This window comes from Erinaceus europaeus, chromosome 16, assembly GCF_950295315.1.
Source record: "Erinaceus europaeus chromosome 16, mEriEur2.1, whole genome shotgun sequence".
Classification (NCBI taxonomy): domain Eukaryota; kingdom Metazoa; phylum Chordata; class Mammalia; order Eulipotyphla; family Erinaceidae; genus Erinaceus; species Erinaceus europaeus.
In genome coordinates, this window is record NC_080177.1 from 9738402 (window position 1) to 9759181 (window position 20780).

Below are 20780 nucleotides of genomic sequence, written 5' to 3' on the forward strand. Positions count from 1 at the left end.
TAAAGATTGAACTGCGTTCCTCTCAACCATGAGTCCCTGGTCGTCCTTCACCCACCCGCGAAGCTAGCCCAGCAGCCTTAAGTATATTGTATATTGAAATGCAGCGGCTGCAGGTACAGACCTCTAATCGATACTGATGTTACAGTGTTCTGATATTTGTAAAAATCCAGTTGCATCTGGTTAATATGGTGGAGCTGCTTGCGTCTTTAGTTTTCCTTCTGAATCTTTTCGCATACTCTTTGCTATGAATATCTGAATAAGTGACCTAGAAGAAAACTTCACCAGTCAGATTCGCTGTCAGATTATTTGGGTGTGTGTTCAGAGAGTCGTTAAACAGGTAGAGCCGACTCATTAGCTGCCTTTACAGATTGTAATTTTCAAATTTCTTTTGGGTTCACCTGACAATGGCTTATTACAGTCTTGTGTTTTTCACCTTTAGGGTCTCATCTCTAAACTTAAGCAAAATTTATTTATCTGCCTAATTGGTAGACTGTTCAGATTAAATATAATTCAGTAGTTACTCTATGGAAAGCCCTTTGTAACACATGCAGACTGACAGGTTTGAACTACTGTCTCTGATTTATATGATCTGATTACCCCCATCGAAACAAGTATAATTAGGGGTTATAGGTGTATCCAGTTACTTACTGCCTAATTTTCTTTTTGAGAAACAACACAGGCGATTAATGATATGCTTAGTGTGTAAAGCTTTCTAAAATTTGTGTCAAACAAGATTGTAGTACTCACAAAATGCGCTTGCATTTTTATTAATGGACTGTGACTTTTGCCTTTTAAAACAGAAGTACATTTGTACATTTACATGTAAAGTGTGACATTTTAATCAGAAGAGTGACATTGAGAAGGCCTTTGGAGACAGAATCGTCCTAGATATTTCTTGGATACTAAGCTAGGACCTTTGTGAGGGCAAGGACATTGCCTTTTATTTACTTCTCTCTGTAAAGCCTAACACAGGGAGGGGTGAGTGCTAAGACAATATTTGTTGAACAAATACCCAGGACTTCCTTAACTGCTTTTTTTTTTTTCTTAACAATACGTCTTTGGTGTTTAACTACATGTTTCTTTCTTTGTGGGAAACGTGTGTCAGAGCATGTACGTCTTTTTGTTTTTCCAGATGTTTCCCCCTCCCCCAAGGCTTCCTTTTTTTAAAAAAAAAATTTATTATATTTATTTATTTTCCTTTTTGTTGCCTTTTTTATTATTGTAGTTATTATTGTTTTTATTGATGTTGTCATTGTTAGGACAGAGAAATAGAGGAGGGGAAGACAGAGAGGGGGAGAGAAAGATAGACACCTACAGACCTGCTTCACCGCCTGTGAAGCGACTCCCCTGCAGGTGGGGAGCTGGGGGCTCGAACTGGATCCTTATGCTGGTCCTTGAACTTTGCGCCACATGTGCTTAATCCGCTGCACTACCGCTGACTCCTCCAAGGCTTCTTTCTAAACTGTCTTGGTGAATTCTCCCACCGTGGCAGAAGGGTGCACATGAATCTTTGCAACAAAATTCTCTCCCTTACCAAACTGGCATTTTGGAAAGCCTCATTTTTTTTTTTTAATTTTTCCATTTTTAAAAATTATTTATTCCCTTTTGTTGTCCTTGTTTTTTATTGTTGTAGTTATTATTGTTGTTGTTGTCGTTGTTGGATAGGACAGAGAGAAATGGAGAGAGATGGGGGAAGACAGAGAGGGGGAGAGAAAGATAGACACCTGTAGATCTGCTTCACCGCTTGTAAAGTGACTCCCCTGCAGGTGGGGAGCCAGGGCTCGAACCGGGATCCTTATGCTGGTCCTTGAGCTTTGCACCACCTGCGCCTAACCCACTGTGCTACAGCCCGACTCCCAGACAGCCTCATTTTTGCTCTTATATGGTACAGCCTCAGAAGTCATGTGTGTCATTTTTCTTTCCCAAAATCAGATACTTTTTTTTTTTTTAACTTACTGAGGGGCCAGGCAGTGGTGCACCTGGTTGAGTACACTCATTACCTACCATGTGTGAGGACAAAGGTCGAATCCACTGTTCCCCACCTACAGGGAGGAAGCTTCGGGAAGCAGGTCTGCAAGTGTCTCAGTTTCTCTTTCCCTCTCTTATCTCTGCCTCACCTCTCAATTTCTCACTTGTCCTATCAAATAAAATAAGAAGGAAAAAAAAAATTGGCCACCTGGAACAGTGGATTCCTTGTCAGCACTGAGACCTAGCGGCAATCCTAGTGGCAAATAAAAAAACACGTATTTTGATAGGATAGCGAGAAATGAGGAGGGGAGTGGGAGACACACACACACACACACACACACACAGACAGAGAGAGAGAGAGAGAGAGAGAGGCACCTGCAGCACTGCTTTACCACTTGGAGGGCTTGAAGTTCTTGCGCAGTGCGCAGGGGGATGTGTGTGCTCCGCTAGGACCTGAACCCAGATCCTTCTCCCTTAGTGAAGTTGGCACTTGCTGCTGCACTTAGTTATACATGGTAGATTTTTATTTTTTAGCCATGTTTCTAGTTTTTTTTTTCCCCCCAGTTGTTTGATTTTATCAAGTACGGGGTGCCAAGGATCCTGGTGGGCAAAATTTCCCAGAACTTTAGAAGAGTCTGTGTGTGGGAGGAAGAGCGTAGTGCTTACACAGCACACTTTCACACCTGAGACTTAGAGGTTCCAGGTTCAGTCCCCAGCACCACCATAGGCCAGAGCAGTGCGCTGGTTGGAAGGAAGGGAGGAGGGATGGAGGGAGAAAGGCAAAAGGCTCCGCAGCATATAGCCCAGTGCGCTCCTCCCACGCCTGTTATCTTCTGAGTGTTGTGACTTTATTTTCTCTTTGTGAGCGTGGGTAAAACCAGGCGCTTCTGTACAGGAATTAGAATTGCTCACAGCACTGCCGAGAGTTAGGCCGTGTTACTTGTCAGTGAAGAGTAACCCATTGCAAACTCAGTTACTCTCTGCTATTCTTTGCAGTTCTTGTGTGTAGTATCTTTAGCTGACAAAATCAAGAGCTTTTGAGGGGCCAGGTGGTGCCGCACCTGTTAGAATGCGCACGCTCCAGTATATAAGGAACAGGGTTCAAGCCCTCAGTCCCCACCTGCAAGGGAGAAGTGGCTCGAATGGTGAAAGTTTGCAGGTGTTTCTCTCTCTTCCCCTCCCTCTCTCTCTCTCTCTTCTGCCCCTCTCAGTTTCTCTGTCTCTATCCAAAATAAATAAACTATCAAAAGAAAATAGCTTTTGAAAAGTATTTTTCGGTGTTTTCCAGATCTTTTACACGTGTTATGTTCCACACATAAATTAACACGAGGCATCTCCCGGGATGTAGATGTTGATTTCTTTATCAATTGAGACGGTGTCCCTGGAAACATTAATGCCGTTGATTTGGCAGATCCTACCCCTCCACCTCTCTCAGCAGGAATTTTCCTTTTTTAATAATTTATTTTATTTGACAGTCTAGAGAGAACTTGAGAGGAAGGGGGACAGGAGGGGGGAGAGAGGGACACTTGCAGTACTGCTTCACTACTTGTGACACTTTCCGCTTGCAGGTGGGGCAGGGACTTGAGCCCGGATCCTTGTGCATGATAGCATGTGTACTTAACTAGGTGTGCCACTGCCTGGGCCCCACCCTAGCTGAAATGTTATAACTAAATATTATATGCATTTCATAACTTCTGTGAAAGAAGTGAAAAAGTTACTCAGGCACACAATTTGGGGGGCAAATAAACTTTCATTTCTTAAAAATTTTTATTTATTCCCTTTTGTTGCCCTTGTTGTAGTTAATTGTTGTTATTGATGTCGTTGTTGGATAGGACAGAGAGAAATGGAGAGAGATGGGGAAGACAGAGAGGGGGAGAGACAGACAAACACCTGCAGACCTGCTTCACCGCCTGTGAAGCAACTCCCCTGCAGGTGGGGAGCCGGGGGCTCGAACCGGGATCCTTAGGCCGGTCCTTGTGCTGTGTGCCACCTGAGCTTAACCCGCTGCGCTACCGCCCGACTCCCGCAAGTATACTTTAAAACCTACTTAGGAAGTGGGCGGTTGCTCTAAGCTCCATTGTGTTACTCTTTTGATTCCCACAGGCCTGCAGGGACCAAGGATAAGCCTTCTTGCGCCTGTAGTGGGAAAGAACAAACCCTCTGCTCTTAATCTTGTTTTTCACTTGGTTGGAAGGCCTGCTATCTTGTTTCCTTCCTTGTTGATTCTTGACAAGGATTTCCAGTGGGGAGCAGACAGGAGGTAGGAACTGATGAGAGGAGACTAGGGAAATAGAAGGTCTCCTCCTTTTTTATTTGCTCCACAACTGGGGATGTGACCCTAGGGTGAGGAGTGGTGGTAATCAAAGCCTGAGCTAGGTATCCGGCTGGTCCCGTTTTAGGCATGGGTGAATTAATTGGTTGACCTCAGGAAAGAACTTTCATTTATATATTAAAATTAATTAAATACAATTTTGAATACTAAAATTTCAGCTTTTAAAAATTTATTTTAGGGGCTGGGTTGTGGCATACCTGGTTGAGTGCACATGTTGCAATGCACAAGGACCCGGGTTCAAATCCTTAGTCCACACCAGAGGGAAAGCTTCACGAGTGGTGAAGCAGTGCTGCAGGTGTGTCTCTGTCTCTCTCCTTTTTTGTCATTCCGTCCCCTCTTGATATCTGACTGTCTCTACCCTATACATAAAGATGATAAAAATATTTAAAAATTATTTTATTTTATTGGATATATATATATATATACACACACACACATATATATATATATATATACACACACACACACACACACACATATATGGGGGGAGGGAGAGAGAGAAATCAAGATATAAAGGGGAAATAAAGAGGGAGAGATACCTGCAGCACTGCTTGACTGCTTGTGAAACTTTCCCCTTGCAGGTTTCGACCAGAGGCTTGAACCTGGGTCCTTGTGTGTGGTAACATGTGTGTTCAGCTGGGTGAAGCACCACCTAACCCCTCAGCATTTTATTATTATTTTTTTGCAGCATTAATGGTATATTATGGGCTATTAACTAAATTATGTAAACTATCTTGAAAAGCAACAGTAGTGACTCGTTGACTCTGGAAAAACCTTTTTCAAGTTCTAGCCACCAGCCTGCAGTTAAAGATGACAGTTGGGTATGAGAGACAGTTTGGTGATCTGAAGGCATTTCTTCTTGCCCACAATCAGTTAAATCAGTCATTATGTTAAATGTCCACCGTGGTTTTTTTTTTTTTTTTTCCTTCCTCCATCACTGTATCTCTTTTGAGAAATGAAAAGTTAGTATGGAAGCAGTCAGTCACTGTATTTCTTCCCTAAATGGTTAAGAAAGATAGACTTAAAATCCAAGCCAACAGCGGGTGAGGATTGTAAGATAAAGGTTAAAGTGTAAGATTTTTTTTTTTAATATGGAGAATTTTCTTTTTCCCCCTTTATTAGGGGACTAAAGTTTCACTGTCGACAGTAAATGCAATAATTTGCAGTAAATGCATAACATCCTCAGTTTTCCACATAATAGTACAACCCCCACTAGACCCTCTGTTATCCTTTTCCATGACCTGTACTCTCCTCCCCCCAAATGTAAGAATGTTATTTGAGAGGAAACATGTTGAAGAACTTAGGGAAACATAGAAAGAACTTACGGGAGACTGGGGGGATATGAGTCTTGAACTTAACTCTCAGACCTCTCTGGTTGTATAGAGATAAACAGAAAGAAACCATAAAAAGGTGTTTGCTGCTTTTAGAAGAATTAAAAATAGAGGATTTGAGTGTTGTAAAGAAAAAAATATATAGCTATGTCAAGTCACTCAAGATGGTGGGTTCATAAGTAGAATTAATTACTTGCATAGCTTATTCTAGTGAACAGGGTGGCATTGTTAATAGTTCTGGCCAGATGGTTTGTTAGCTTTGGCAGTTGATTTGGGAATGGGAAGTGAAACTGGGGTGATAAACTGAATGTGGTTTGCTCCTGTAAAATACTGGTTGTTAGCCTATTTTCTTTCTTTTTCAGGTAAAAAACAGGAAGCAGATGAATTAAGTGGATATGCTTCTGTGGAGGATGATACTTTTGTCAAGGTAAAGTGTCGATTGCTAGAGTTAAGATGTTTGTTTTGAGCCTGGTATTTTGTCTGATAAATCAGTGCATTTGACTTGAGTAGTGGGTATTGAAGAGGACAGGTAAAATAGCATCTAACTGCCAGTTAGATCACCTAGCTGAGGAACAGAACAAGTAACTTAAACTTCAGTTAAATGAGACATAAAGTAAAAGCATAGTGTTTGCCCAGGCTTTAAAATAGAAACTCTAGAAATAGATGCAAGGGGACACCTCTGACTGGACAATGCGATGCAGTGAATGATGTTTATGATTTACTTTACATCTTCCCATTGCATTGAAACTTAATCTTACTTTACTTCGTTATCAAAACAGAAAATTGCTACTTGGTAAATGAAATTAATTTTTTTTACTCTGCCTTTAATGATAGCTAATATATATATATTTTTCAAAACTGGTCTGCCAGAAAAAAGTTACATAATTTTAATTGGGGTTGTGGCAATTCTGTATGCAGTGGTCTTGTTCATAGTTTATTTATTTTCAGTGAAACACGATCTGTTGCTTCCTGATTATAGGCCTTGGAGTGGAATGTGACATTGCAGGGACTGATCGTTACAGTTCCTCTTCTGCTAATGTCCATTTATACTCATGCATTCGGTTTCCCGTGTAGAGTTTAAATTGTCATAACATAGCCGGATGTCTTCATGTCCATTTTCCTAAACATCTCTTCTGTTTTCTAGCTCTCTCCCTTCTGCAGCACAACACAAACATACACACTCACACGCTTTGTCTCCCTCTCCCCCTCCCTGCCTCCCTGCCTGCCTCCCTGCCTCCCTGCCTCCCTGCCTCCCTGCCTGCCTCCCTGCCTCCCTGCCTGCCTCCCTGCCTCCCTGCCTCTCTCCCTGCCTCCCTGCCTCCCTGCCTCCCTCCCTCCCTGCCTCCCTGCCTCCCTGCCTCCCTGCCTCCCTGCCTGCCTCCCTGCCTCCCTGCCTGCCTCCCTGCCTGCCTCCCTGCCTCCCTGCCTCCCTGCCTCCCTGCCTCCCTGCCTGCCTCCCTCCCTCCCTCCCTCCCTCCCTCCCTGCCTGCCTCCCTGCCTCCCTGCCTCCCTGCCTCCCTGCCTCCCTGCCTCCCTCCCTCCCTGCCTCCCTGCCTCCCTGCCTCCCTGCCTCCCTGCCTCCCTGCCTCCCTCCCTCCCTCCCTCTCTGCCTCCCTCCTTCTCTTTCTCCCTTTCACATATCCTGTACTTTGGACTTAGTACTTTGTGTTTGAGAACAACTACATGGAGAGAGAATTGTTTGGTTGAGGAATTAACCCTGAAATCAGATAGTTTTCAAAAATATTTTCCCAGAGACCCATTAAAGTTGATCATTGCATGCCTGTAACCAGCTTTTGTTAGAACTCATCGGTCTTGGTATTCTGTTCTTGTGGTATGTCTTCCACTAGATTTCTTCCTTTGTCCTTATATTCTTGAATTATTTTCACTGGTGAGTAAGTAGTTAAGCAAAATTTATTCATAAGCTGAAAAAATATCATAACTTTGTTTAAAAAACATTTTCAAATATCTGACTTTCAACTCTTTAGTTCATAAAGATGTTAAAGTTATTTAGAATGTTATGAGGCTTTATATTTCTTTTTTAATTTATTTTTATTTTAATTTATTTTTTAAATTCATTTATATATTTATTATTGGATAGAGACAGAGAGGAATTGAGAAAAGAAGGGGGAGATAGAGAGGAAAAGAGACATGAGAGACACCTGCAGACCTGCTTCACCACTTGTGAAGCGACTCCCCTGCAGGTGGGGATGCTTCCATTTCTAAATGAATAGAATGGTCATAGTTGTTGGTACTTTAGAATAGATGAAATTCATTTGGTGATTTCCATTTGAGTGAGTGTGTGTCTGTGTGTTTGTGTGTGTTGGGAGTGTCAGGAGAGCACCTGTTCTGCCACTATACAACAGCCATATTTTCAATCTCTAATGTCTCACCATTCACATGTGACATTGGTCAAATCTGCTACCCCAGCCATTTCCTGCTTTCCACACATGCCATATTCCAGATCACTCATATTACTTCTCTGTGGTCACCTCCGTCAGCAGTTCATCTTTCCTCCCTGCAGTTCAGTGTGGATGATTAATAGTCACGGGCCTGCCTGAAACCATTTGTAACCCAGAAGGCTTTTCTTACATCTGCTACATTTACTGTGAGAACAGGAAAAGAGGAGGGAATGGTCATTGCTTTTCAGTCCTTTCTCTACAGTTAATCAAAGAGAAAACCAGATGGCTGCTTTTCTTTATTCCTGTTAAAGTTACGCGTCTTCAGTCAATTCTAGAGGGTAAACAGACATTCCTTCCCAGAGCCAGTTCTAACCTGTGTTCCCCACCAGATTGGCTGTTGTGACATAGTACTTCAAATACATTTAACAATGAATTAGGATTCTCTATAGATTAAAACAAACTATGCTAATTAAAGACACTTGAATCACACCAAGAGTCTTTGAGGTTAAGCCAGCCCTTCCAGAATCTTTAAAGTTACAGGGTATGGAGAAACAGAGTCATTTCTTAGCCATCTCGCCAGGATAGCTCCTAGCATATGACTTGGTAAACATTGAGTAACTGGAACTGAAGCACTACTAGCAGTCCAGTTAATGCATATTTCAGTGTGAGAGATTTGAGAACTCGGTTGCCAGGGCTCAGTGACCTTGGCATTAGACTCTCTTAACTTTTAAAGACACAGTTAACATGTAAGGTAAAATGATTGGACTTTGACTTTGGGAATGTCAGAATATGATAATAATTAAAAAACACCTATAGAGATAAAGCTTAATCAAAATGTTTGGTGGCTAGCCACCACTACTTTGCCTCTAGTTGTACCAAATTTTCTCACCATTAAAAGGACTGTGACTTGGAGAATCAAGAGGCAGATGAACAAGATGGAAATGGTGAACTAAAGGACTCTGAAGACCTTGGTGAAAGTGAAGACGAAATTGTGCATTTCAAGGAGTTACTGTCTGCAGAAGAGAACAAGAGAGCTCATGAATTAATAGAGGCAGAAGTGATAGAAGATAGAGAAAAAGAGGACATCGGAAGTCAGGTCTCTAGCCAGTTCTTTAAACACTGACCTAGATTAAGTACTCACCCCCCCCCCCCATTTAATGTAGAAGTCTCCGAATTAAAAATTATACATGTATATGTAAGTTATTTATACCCCCCCAGAATCCTACCAAGATAATTTTTTTTCTTTTCCAAGATAATTTTTAAAACTTACTTATTCCACCTGTTTCTATTATAAAAATGGTATCTGTTCTTCTGTCAGTTGCTATATGTCCTGTACAGTATTTTTACATAACACATGTCATAATGACACCATAATCTGTGTATTATACTGAAATTTATGAAGCTACTTTCTGTGTATCTAATAGCCCTGCCTTAATTTGGAACACTGACATTTTAAATTGCTTTCTAGTCTACTACAAACGAGTGCCAGTCTCACTCTGATCTTGCCAGCATTACCTGGGAATCTTTTGTTTTGTTGTTCTTTTGCTACTTTAGCAGATAGGAATGATTAATTTGCTTTTCTTGGCTATTATCAAGGGTGGGGGAATTATTTATGAACATTTAATTTGAAAGTATGTAATTTAAAAGCCTTCCTTTGAACTTCCCTGCTTTGAAGTATGTTAATACATCTTAAGAGCAGCCGAGAGTTAGGGAGGTCATTACTGATAACATAAATTTAAAGCATTGCCATTCTTCTAGCCTAATAAATGAAAGGCTCAAGGAAGAGTTTTCTGACTCGTCCGTTGCTATGTTGAATTTTGTTTGTTGGCATAAAAACAACAGTCTGAATAATGAAGCATTGACTTAGTCCTCATGGCATTGTAGACTGCTAAGAGCGCAGGGCAGGTAGTAGTCAGATAAAGCATAGGGACATTCTCATGTTACCTGGATATGTTGTAAAGCAAAGCTATTGTATACCCTTCTACTTAGGAAATTGAAGTTCCAGAAGGTGAAGATGATACCTTTCTAACCGCCCAAGTAAGTCTGCATTTAGTCCTCTAGATGGAATATGAAATTGGGGGTGGAAGGGCTTGGAAGGGGAATCTTATGTCAGAAAACCACCTAGTTTTAACAGTAAGTTTACTTATGTGTTATGTCCCAAATATATATTTTTTGATTTTTTTTTTTTATTAGAGATTCAGTAATGACTTACAAGATAATAAGACAGTGGGGGTACAACTCCACACACAGTTCCCACTACCAGAGCCCTGTGTCCCATCCCCTCCACTGGAAGCTTTCTTATTCTTTATCCCTCTGGGAGTATGGACCAGAATTCTTTTTGGGGTACAGAAGGTGGAAGGTCTGGCTTCTGTAATTGCTTCTTTGCTGGACACATCCCAAATATTTTTAATGGACAGTTGAAATGACTGTTGCCCAAAGGTAATTGGAAATTATTATAACAAGGATCTTACAGTCTCCAGAAGGAAGATAAAAATGGCCTGTACTTCCTTTTTATTTTAGTTTAATTTGGCCTCCAGGGTTATCACTGGGGCTTGGTGCCTACACTACGACCCCACTGCTCCTGTGGTGATTTTTTTTTTTATTTTATTTTATTTATTCCCTTTTGTTGCCCTTGTTGTTTTATTGTTGTAGTTATTATTGTTGTTGTCGTTGTTGGATAGGACAGAGAGAAATGGAGAGAGGGAGGGGAAGACAGAGAGGAGGAAAGATAGACACCTGCAGACCTGCTTCACCGCCTGTGAAGCGACTCCCCTGCAGGTGGGGAGCCGGGGTTCGAACCGGATCCTTATGCTGGTCCTTGTGCTTTGCGCCACCTGCGCTTAGCCCGCTGCGCTACAGCCCGACTCCCTCCTGTGGTGATTTTTAAAAAAATTTTTTGGGGAGTCGGTACAGGGTGGTACAGGGACTGAACCTAGAACTTCAGAGACTTCAGGCATGACAGTCTGTTTGCATAACCATTATGCTATCTACCCCTGCCCGAATTTATTTATTTTTATTATTTTTTTTATTTATGAGAGGAAACTCGGGATATCCCCTCAGAGCACCTTTTTACTCCACTGTGCCTGGTTCTGTGCCTGGTTCCAGGGCCTCCTGCGGACAAATCCAGCATTCTACCTGTTGAGCCACTTCCCTGACTACTGCACTTAAAACATTGTGCCCTCTTTTATTTAATTTTCCTCCTAGCTAATTCAAGAATTCTTTGTTCATGTGTCCTCTTTAAATAGGAAATTTCAAGTAAAGTTAGGAATTTCTTTTGTTTGCTAGAATCAGGAAAAAATAGGGGTCCGAGCCTACGTATGTGTTACCATGCCCAGGGACACAGACTTAGGGGTACCGCATGGGAGTGCCTGCAGGAGGATGTTGTGGTATCTCCTCTCTTTCTCTCTCTCTCCCTATCTCCTTCTTCCTCCCTCCCTCTTTCCCTCTTAGCTAAAAAGAAAAAGCTGCCCACCGGGAATGGTGGAGTTGTGTAGCCATCAAAGCCCAGTGATAACCCTTATGGCCAGAAAAAAGCCAGTGTCCACTATTCGCCAGACTCACCGCTTAGCTGATTCTCTGCGCAGACTTCCTCCCTGCAGCTCCCTTGCCATTTAAGATACTGTGTCGTTTTTTGTTGTTGTTGTCATAGGGAGAGGAGTGTTTCTACTCATTTGCAGTGTTCTGCAGGGAAATGTTAAAGGAGACGTCTGCCACCCAGATCCCACTTCTGAGTGGTGAAGAGTACACGAGGAGAATTAGCCCTCTCTTGGGGCTGGGGTTCCACCTTTGCTTGATTACGAATTTGCTAAAGTTGGAGTTGAGCTCTTCATGTGCTCTGGTAACTAACTTTAAAATTCCTATCCAGGATCACTCCTCAGTTGTGCAGGTAGTGAATTATCTGAAAACATCACATGAAAGGTTCCCTTTTTACATCAGAGAATATATATATTATATACATTTTTTAACTTTTTATTTTATTATATTTATTTTCCCTCTTGTTGCCCTTGTTGTTTTTATTGTTACTGTTGTTACTGATGTTGTCATTGTTGAATAGCACAGAGAGAAATGGAGAGAGGAGGGGAAAACAGGGGGAGAGAAAGACAGACACCTGCAGACCTGCTTCACCACCTGCAAAGCCACTCCCCCCAGGATAGACAGACCTGTTTCACTGACTGTGAAGCGACTCTCATGCAGGTGGGGAGCCGGAGGCTTGAACCGGGTTCCTTACTCCGGCCCTTGCGCTTTGCACCATGTGTGCTTAACCCACTGCATTACCACCCGACTCCCTATCATATACATTTAACGGATAGGATTTCTTTGCCTAATTTTTAAAAAATATTTATTTCCCCTTTTGTTGCTCTTGTTTTTTATTGCTGTTGTAGTTCTTGTTGTTACTAATGTCGTCGTTGTTAGATAGGACAGAGAGAAATGGAGAGAGGACGGAAGACGGGGAGAGAAAGACAACTGCAGACCTGCTTCACCACCTTTGAAGCGACTTCCCTGCAGGTGGGGAGACGGGGGCTCGAACCGTGATCCTTAGCCTGGGTCCTTACACTTCACACCAAGTGCGCTTATCTCACTGCGCTACCGTTCGACTCCCCTTTGCCTAATTTTTGCAGATATTTAAGGGCTAGTTCTGACCTTGACACTATTCCATCCTTTCAGTAGAAAACGAGAGTTATTTATTCTCATCAATAGCTTAGTTTTTACCTTATGTCACAACGTGGCGAGGCTGCATCTCCAGAGAAGTTGCAGGTTAGCGTCATTTTTCTTCTTCTGAAGCAATATGTATTGGGACATTAATAAATATTAAATTAATTAATAAATATATGAATATTCCATCATGGATTTCACCATGACCTAATGTTTCCACCTCTGCCAAGTGAGAGTGTTCTCTTTCTGTGTGTGTTAAGGAATTCTACATAGCATACCCAGTTTTTTAGCATCAACTCATGGCAGTCTTGTTTCATCATTGCCTCTCTTTAATGTCCTCTTTCTATATTATTTTAAAATAAATCCTGGGGGATGGGTGGTAGCGCTGCGGGTTAAGCGCACATGGCGCAAAGCGCAAGGACTGGCATAAGGATCCCAGTTTGGGCCGCCGGCTCCCCACCTGCAGGGGAGTCGCTTCACAAGTGGTGAAGCAGGTCTGCAGGTGTCTATCTTTCTCTCCCCATCTCTGTCTTCCCCTCCTCTCTCCATTTCTCTCTGTCCTATCCAACAACAACGACATCAGTAACAACAACAATAATAACCACAACAATGATAAAAGAAGGACAACAAAATGAAAAAAAAAAAAAAAAGGCCTCCAGGAGCAGTGGATTCGTGGTACAGGCTCCGAACCCCAGTAATAACCCTGGAGGCAAAAGAAAAAAAATACATATATATATTAAATCATAGACAGTGAAGGATGTTTTGAGCAGAGACAATCAGCTAAGCTATTCATGAGTACGAGTCTGGAAATAGCAAAGACAAGATGCTTATAGTGGTCTGGGAGGTGGCACAGTGGATAAGAGTATTGGACTTATGGGGGTTGGGCAGTAGCACAGCTGGTTAAGCGCAGATGGCACAAAGCACAAGGACCGGCATAAGAATCCTAGTTTGAGCCCCCGGCTCCCCACCTGCAGGGGAGTTGCTTCACAGGTGGTGAAGCAGGTCTGCAGGTGTCTATCTTTCTCTCCTCTCTCCCCCTCTCTGTCTTCCCCTCTCTATTTCTCTCTGTCCTATCCAACAAGGATGACATCATTAACAACTACAATAATAACTACAACAACAGTAATACAAGGGCAACAAAAGGGAAAATAAATAAATATTAAAAAAAAAAAAAAGAGTATTGGACTTACAAGCATGAGGTCCTTTGTTCAGTCCCCAACAGCACATATACCAGACTGATAGTCTGGTTATCTTTTTCTCTCTCTTCCTGTCTGTCTAATAAAGAAAATAAAGTAAATCCTAGACATCTTTAAGAATTTTAGTTTTGTGGTCCAGGTAGTGGCGCAGTGGATAAAGCATTGGACTCTCAAGTGTGAAGTCTTGAGTTCAATCCCCGGCAGCACATGGACCAGAGTGATGTCTGGTTCTTTCTCTCCTCCTATCTTTCTCATTAATAAACAAATTAAATCTTAAAAAAAAAAGAATTTTAGTTTTATCTCTAAAAGAGAATTTTTAAAGATTTTTATTTATTTCATAAGAGAGTGCAAAAGGCCAAAACAGTGTTCTGGAATATAGTACCAGGGATTGAACTTGAGAACTTACGTTTGCAAGTCCAAACCAGCACCTCATGGCCCTCAAGATAACACCTGCTTTTAAATTCTCATCCCTTCAGTAAGATTTTTAATGTCATCCAATGTGTGGTTCGTATTTAAATGTTTAACTGTCAGTAATTTTTTTTTTAATAAATTTTTTATATTTATTTATTTTCCCTTTTGTTGCCCTTGTTGTTTTTCATTGGTATTGTAGTTGTTGTTGTAGTTATTGTTGTTGTTGGATAGGATAGAGAGAAATAGAGAGATGAGGGGAAGACAGAGAGGGAGAGAGAATGATAGACACCTGCAGACCTGCTTCACCACCTGTGTCGCTTGACTCCCCTGCAGGTGAAGAGCCGGGGGCTCGAACCGGGATCCTTATGCAGGTCCTTGTGCTTTGCGCCACCTGCGCTTAACCCGCTGCGCTACCACCTGACTCCCATGTCAGTAAATTTTTTACAGATTTTTTTTAACTCCATAAACAAAGGAGTTCTACATACTGCGATTGAAATATATATTAGGTCCCATTTGCTAGATTCTTCTTTCTTTTGTCCTTACTATTTTACTTGTTGAAGCAACTGAATTATTTGTATTATATTGTAATATAGTACAAGGATTGACAGAGATTTTCTTGGAAGCACTAGGTAGGAAATACTTTACCCATTTTGGGTCATACTTGTTTTGTTTCTAGTAACGTGTGCTCAACTTGGTGTGTCACTACTCAGCCCTTGTTTTGCTTCTTACTTAGTGACAGAGAGGCCAAAAAAGTGTGAAAGAGGCCACCGCACCAGAGCTGCTCTCAGTGTGGTTGGTGGGGGCTGGACTTGAACCTGGGTTGCTCACCTGGCAAAGCCGCACACTTGACTATCTAAGTGAGCTGTTTCGCAGGTGCTGGGCCATATGTTCTGTGTCAGTTACTGAGCTCTGCTGTTTAGTGTCAGAGAGACATAGACATAAATAGCACAGGTACAGGAATGGACGTGACTGTTTCAGTTGAAACATGAAGACTGGCATCTAATAGAGTTTGCCAGCCTCTTCTTTCGCATTTCCAGAGTCTAGATTCCATTGATTTACACGCCTGTGTAAATGTTCAAATGTCACAATGTGTCATGTTCAAAATGTCTGTCTGTTGATTGCATTTCCTGTGAATGAGTAAGTTGCGTCTAGGATCTAGAGGCATCGTCTGAGGCAGGAAACCCTGCATTGCAGCACACACACCACTTCGCAGGAAGTGTCTTCTTCCGTTACCAGCTAGAAGGTTTCTTTTATTATTATGAATTTTTAATTATATTTATCTATTGGCTAGAGATAGCCAGAAATTGAGAGGTTTTGGGGGGAGATGGGGAGAAAGACAGAGACACCTGCAGCCCTGCTTTGTCACTTGAAAAGCTTTCCCCTTGCAGGTGGGTACCGTGGGCTCGAACCCGGGTCCTTGCTCATTGTAACGTGTGCGCTCCACAAGATGCGCCACCACCTGGTGCCCAGCTAGAACATTTATTTTTTTATCTTTATTTATTGTTAATTAATTAATTGATTATAATTTACTTATTGGATAGGGACAGTCAGAAACTGAGAGGGAAAGGAGGGATAGAGAGACAGACAGACACCTGCAGCCCTGCTTCCCCACTCGTGAAGCTTTCCCCCTGCAGGTGGGGGCTGGGGGCTCGAACCTGGGTCCTTGCGCACTTTCACATGTGCGCTCAACCAGGCGCGCCACCACCTGCCCCCCAGTTAAAATATTTCTAAAAGGAGATGTTTCTCTCTACGTGCTGTGGTTGCCCAGTGGTATGTAGTTCACAAAGAAAAGAAAGAAAGAAACAAACACTCTAGCTGTCGGCTTAAGAGTGTGGTGAGTGGCTTGTTACCATTGCCTGAACTGATGGGTTTTCCCTTTTACCCTTTTAATTTCACTTTGAGCTCATGAGCTCTGTTAATATATTTCAGTCCATTGTAGTTTACGAGAGAAAGGCCAGAGCACGGCCGGTATTGTGCGGTGCCAGGGACTGGCCTGCACTTCACCTACTGTGACACTTCTCCAGCCACTAGTTTCACTTCCCCTTGTTTATTTACTTTGTTGTCTCTGAGGCTTCATCACTATAGACTTTTCGCGTAAGAAGAGAGCCGGAGACAGGGAAAGCTGCTATTGCGCCGAAGCTTCCTCCTATGCAGCGGAGGCTGGGCTGGACCGTCTTGCTGGCCGTCCAGCCACTAGCTTTCTATCTAAAATACTTACACATGAGGCTCTGGTGGGTAGCACAGCAGACTAAGCGCAAATGGTGTGAAGCGCAAGGATCCCGCTTTGAGCCCCTGGCTCCCCAACTGCAGGGGGGTCACTTCACAAGCAGTGAAGCAGGTCTGCAGGTGTCTTTCTCTCCCCTTCTTTGTCCCCTCCTCTCTGGATTTCTCTCTGTCCTATCCAACAACAACGGCATAAATAACAACAACAATAATAACCACAACAATGATAATACAATAAGGGCAACAAAAGGGGAAAAAACTTAGCTTCCAGGGGCAGTGGATTCATAGTGCAGGCACTGAGCCCCAGCAATAGCCCTGAAGGCAAAAAAAAAAAATACTTACACACTGTCATAGTCCAAACTTTGAGACAAGATAGAGCCTCCTCCCACATGCCCTTATTGATAAAATATTTTTTTAACAATGGATTTAACTTTTTTTTTTTTTGCCTCCAGATTTATCAGTGGAGAGCGGTGCCTGCACTACTAATCCATTGCCTCTGGAGGCCATTTTTTCTCATTTTTTGTTGCCCTTTTTGTTATTGTTATTGTTACTGTTATTGTTGTTGTTGGATAGAACAGAGAAAAATTGAGAGAGGAGAGGAAAATGGGGAGAGACGGACACCTGCAGACCTTCTTCACCACTTGTGAAGCGACTCCCCTGCAGGTGGGGAGTTGGGGACTTGAACCGGGATCCTGACACCAGTCCTTGCGCTTAGCTACATGTGCGCTTAACCTGCTGCACTACCGCCCAGCCCCCTGATTTAACATTTTTGACTAAAATGTAAGATTCCAGAGGTATAGTTTTTTCCCCCCTTTTTTAATAAAAGTTTTTTTTATGGGAGTCGGGCGGTAGTGCAGCGGGTTAAGCATAGGTGGTGCTAAACGTAAGGACCGGCGGAAGGATCCTGGTTCGAGCCCCAGGCTCCCCACCTGCAGGAAAGTTGCTTCACAAGTAGTGAAGCAGGTCCCCAGGTGTCTATCTTTCTCTCCCCCTCTGTGCCTTTCCCATCTCTCTCCATTTCTCTCTGTCCTACCCAACAATGATAACGGTAGCAACAACAAGGGCAACAAAAGGGAATAAATAAATATTTTAAAAAAGGTTTTTAAATTATCTTTATTGGATAAAGACAGCCAGAAATTGAGAAGGAGAGGGGTGATATGGAGGGAGAGACCAGAGGGATGCCTGCAGCACTGTTTCACCACTTGTAAAGCTTTCCCCCCTGTGGGTGAGGACCGGGGTCTCGAACTTGGATCCTTGTGCATTATAACATGTATACTCAACCAGGTGCACCACCACCCAGCTTCCCCCAGCCCTCCCCCTTATTTCTTCCTCTCTTTCTTTTTTAAAATTGAAGTCTCATTGCATTGGCTTTAGTCTCTGGCAAATAAAAACAGGGGACGAGGTGGTGATATAGTCAGAGTGTATACATCACAGTTCAAACCCCTGATCCCCACCTGCAGGGGAAGCTACACGAGTGGTGAAGCTGTGCTGCCAGTCAGTCTCTCTCCCCTTCCTTCTTAAATTCTGTCTAAAAAAAAAGGCACCAGGAGGGGTGGATTTGCCATGTGAGCACTGAACCTCAGCAGGAAGCCTGGTAGCAAACAAAAGACACCACATCATAAATGATGGAAAGTTTTGGTTTTTTCTTATCTCTAAAAATCAAAGAAAGTCCTAGTCGTCATTTAGAAAAAAAAGTGAAAGTGCTACATTTTATCCCCCCTTTTTTTCTCTTTGCCTCCAGGGTTATCACTGGGGCTTGGTGCCTGCACTATGAATCCACTGCTCCTGGAGGCTATTTTTCCCATTTTGTTGCCCTTGTTGTGGTTGTTATTATTGTTATAGCTGTTGTTGGATAGGACAGAGAGAAATAGAGAGGAAGGAAGACAGAAGGAGAGTAAGATAGACACCTGCAGACCTGCTTCAGCGCTTGCGAAGCACCCCCACCCCTGCAGGTGGGGAGCTGGGGCTCGAACCAGGATTCTTACGCCACTCCTTGCACTGGCCCATGCTCTTTGCACCATGTGTGCTTAACCCTCTGCGCTACCGCCCAGCCTCCATTTTTATTTTTTTTTAATATTTATTCTCCTTTGTTGCCTTTGTTATTTTATTGTTGTAGTTGTTGATGTCGTTGTTGGATAGGACAGAGAGAAATGGAGAGAGGAGGGGAAGACAGGGGGAGAGAAAGACAGACACCTGCAGACCTGCTTCACTGCCTGTGAAGCGACTCCCCTGCAGGTGGGGAGCCGGGGGCTCGAACCGGGATCCTTACGCTGGTCCTTGCGCTTTGCGCCACATGCGCTTAACCCGCTACACTACCACCCGACTCCCCCAGCCTCCATTTTATCCCTTCATGGCAATATACTGAAGTAAAAGAATTTGGAAGAAAGATTTATTGCAAATTCAGGTATCCTTCATGTTTACTTTGATTCCACTGCCCCCAGTTCTACCCAGGTCAAAGCATTTTTTCTTTTCTGATGTTAGAGTCCTTGTGCTTTGTGCCATGTGCGCTTAACTTGCTGTGCTACTGCCCGATCCCCCTGCCTGTTTTCTTAATCTAAATAGTAGATATTTGGTATCTGCCACGTTTCTCTGACTGGGATATCCTACATTTGATAGTGATAGTATCTTTAACTATTATTATTGAATTACACACAAACATGTAGACTGTCTTAACTCAAATTCAAATTTATATAAATTCATTTTAAATTTGATTATTCTTTGATTTTTCAGGATGGTGAGGAAGAAGAAAATGAGAAAGGTATGTTTGATGCTAAAGTATAAAGATTGCTGGTATTTAGAAAACACTAAATTATGTGACCAAAAAAAGCGTTCTGTTTGGAATCTTACTTTTGAAATGATTTTATTTTTAATTTTTTCTGCTTAAAGAATGAAGTTACTTTCATTTACAAGTAATTTTCTCTTTAACATTTAAGGTGTGTTTTATATTAATGGTATGCATCAGTTACTGTAGTGGACAGTGGCATTTTTATTTAACCCAGTTTTCAATTAGCAATAATCGCGCCTCGGATAAACCTCATTGGCTACGATACTGCCACTGCGCAAAGCTTTAACCCAGTTTTAATCTTACTTTTTTACAGTAAGTTCTAGCCTACGGTAAGTTGACTAAATCCTGATGACTGACAATGCAGCAACTCTTACATGCTTGTTAGAATCTCCGTGTGAAAAAAAAGTGATGCATTTCACAGCTGGTCCTACAAATGGTGGGAGACCAGGAGGTTGACCTCTATTTTCTGTTTCAAGAAACTGTCACAGCCTCCTACAGTCACTGTACTTTGAGTACTCTCATCCAGTGCAGTTACAGGACGCCAGTAGCAACACTAGTGATCAGCACAGGGTTATGGAAGAGTTCTTGGACAGAAGCCAGCGATCCCACCATGGACTAGAAAGGACATGGAAGAGGGCCCGTGAGAAGCCGAGAAGCCGCGATGAAGGGAGACTACTGACTGCAGATCTCACTGCCTGAAGCCTTTCTGTTTTGAAGGATCTGGGACTGACTGAAGAGGATGAAGACGGGAAGTAACTCATTCCCAGGATGAAGACAGGAAGTGACCCATTCCCAGGATGAAGACAGGAAGTGACCCATTCCCAGGATGAAGACAGGAAGTGACCCATTCCCAGGATGAAGACAGGAAGTGACCCATTCCCAGGATGAAGACAGGAAGTGACTCATTCCCAGGATGAAGACGGGAAGTGACTAAATTTCCTAAATGCCGTGGACTCGGCCATCGTTGGAGCCTTGGCAGTGGTTTTCCATGATTCTGGACTACTCTCACACTGAAGAAGAATACGAAGAAGAAGAGGAGGAGGAAGAAGAGGAAGAGGAGTGGGAAAAATGGGGCCCTGGAACCGACCCTGAAGACCGACTGATGTCCTCAGACTGTGGCTTTTCAAGTTGTCGCCGGGGGAATTGTGACGGTTAACAAGGGCTAAATCCCAAGATGACTGGAACATTGGAAAGCAAATGTGCACACTCGCCTCTCTCTCATGGAGGAAAAGCACGTTCTGATGCCATGATATGCAACCAGTACTGAAAAACTGCTATCCCTGATGGAGTCATTTCCTCACTTTTGTTGACTGGTGTTTGTGTGTAGCAATCACTTTCCATGGACAGGAGGAGCTCCTGGGTAAAGGATTGTTGATGTTAGCTAATACTCTGTGTGATTCCCCACCCCCCCCCAAGCTCCCATCAGTGCTGATAACTGGCTTTATATTTTCTAGGTCCTATTCTAGCATATGAGTATGAAAT

At 42.7% G+C, this 20780-nt stretch overlaps 1 protein-coding gene and 1 pseudogene across 12 annotated transcripts in view; one reads left to right on the forward strand and one right to left on the reverse strand.

Annotated features, from left to right (window-relative positions):
- SLTM (SAFB like transcription modulator) overlaps nucleotides 1-20780 on the forward strand; it is a 51491-nt gene that overhangs the window by 6344 nt on the left and 24367 nt on the right. For 4 of the 12 annotated variants that reach the window (XM_060174436.1, XM_060174443.1, XM_060174437.1 and 1 more), the window contains exons 3-6: nucleotides 5994-6058; nucleotides 8929-9126; nucleotides 10020-10067; nucleotides 19244-19271. In XM_060174436.1, coding sequence (XP_060030419.1) covers nucleotides 5994-6058; nucleotides 8929-9126; nucleotides 10020-10067; nucleotides 19244-19271 — 339 coding nt within the window. Of the gene's footprint in view, nucleotides 1-5993; nucleotides 6059-8928; nucleotides 9127-10019; nucleotides 10068-12443; nucleotides 12537-19243; nucleotides 19272-20780 lie in introns of those variants that run through there. The other 8 variants (XM_060174438.1, XM_060174441.1, XM_060174445.1 and 5 more) reach the window with 3 other exon arrangements.
- LOC132533557 (U4 spliceosomal RNA) lies at nucleotides 19454-19580 on the reverse strand (annotated as a pseudogene).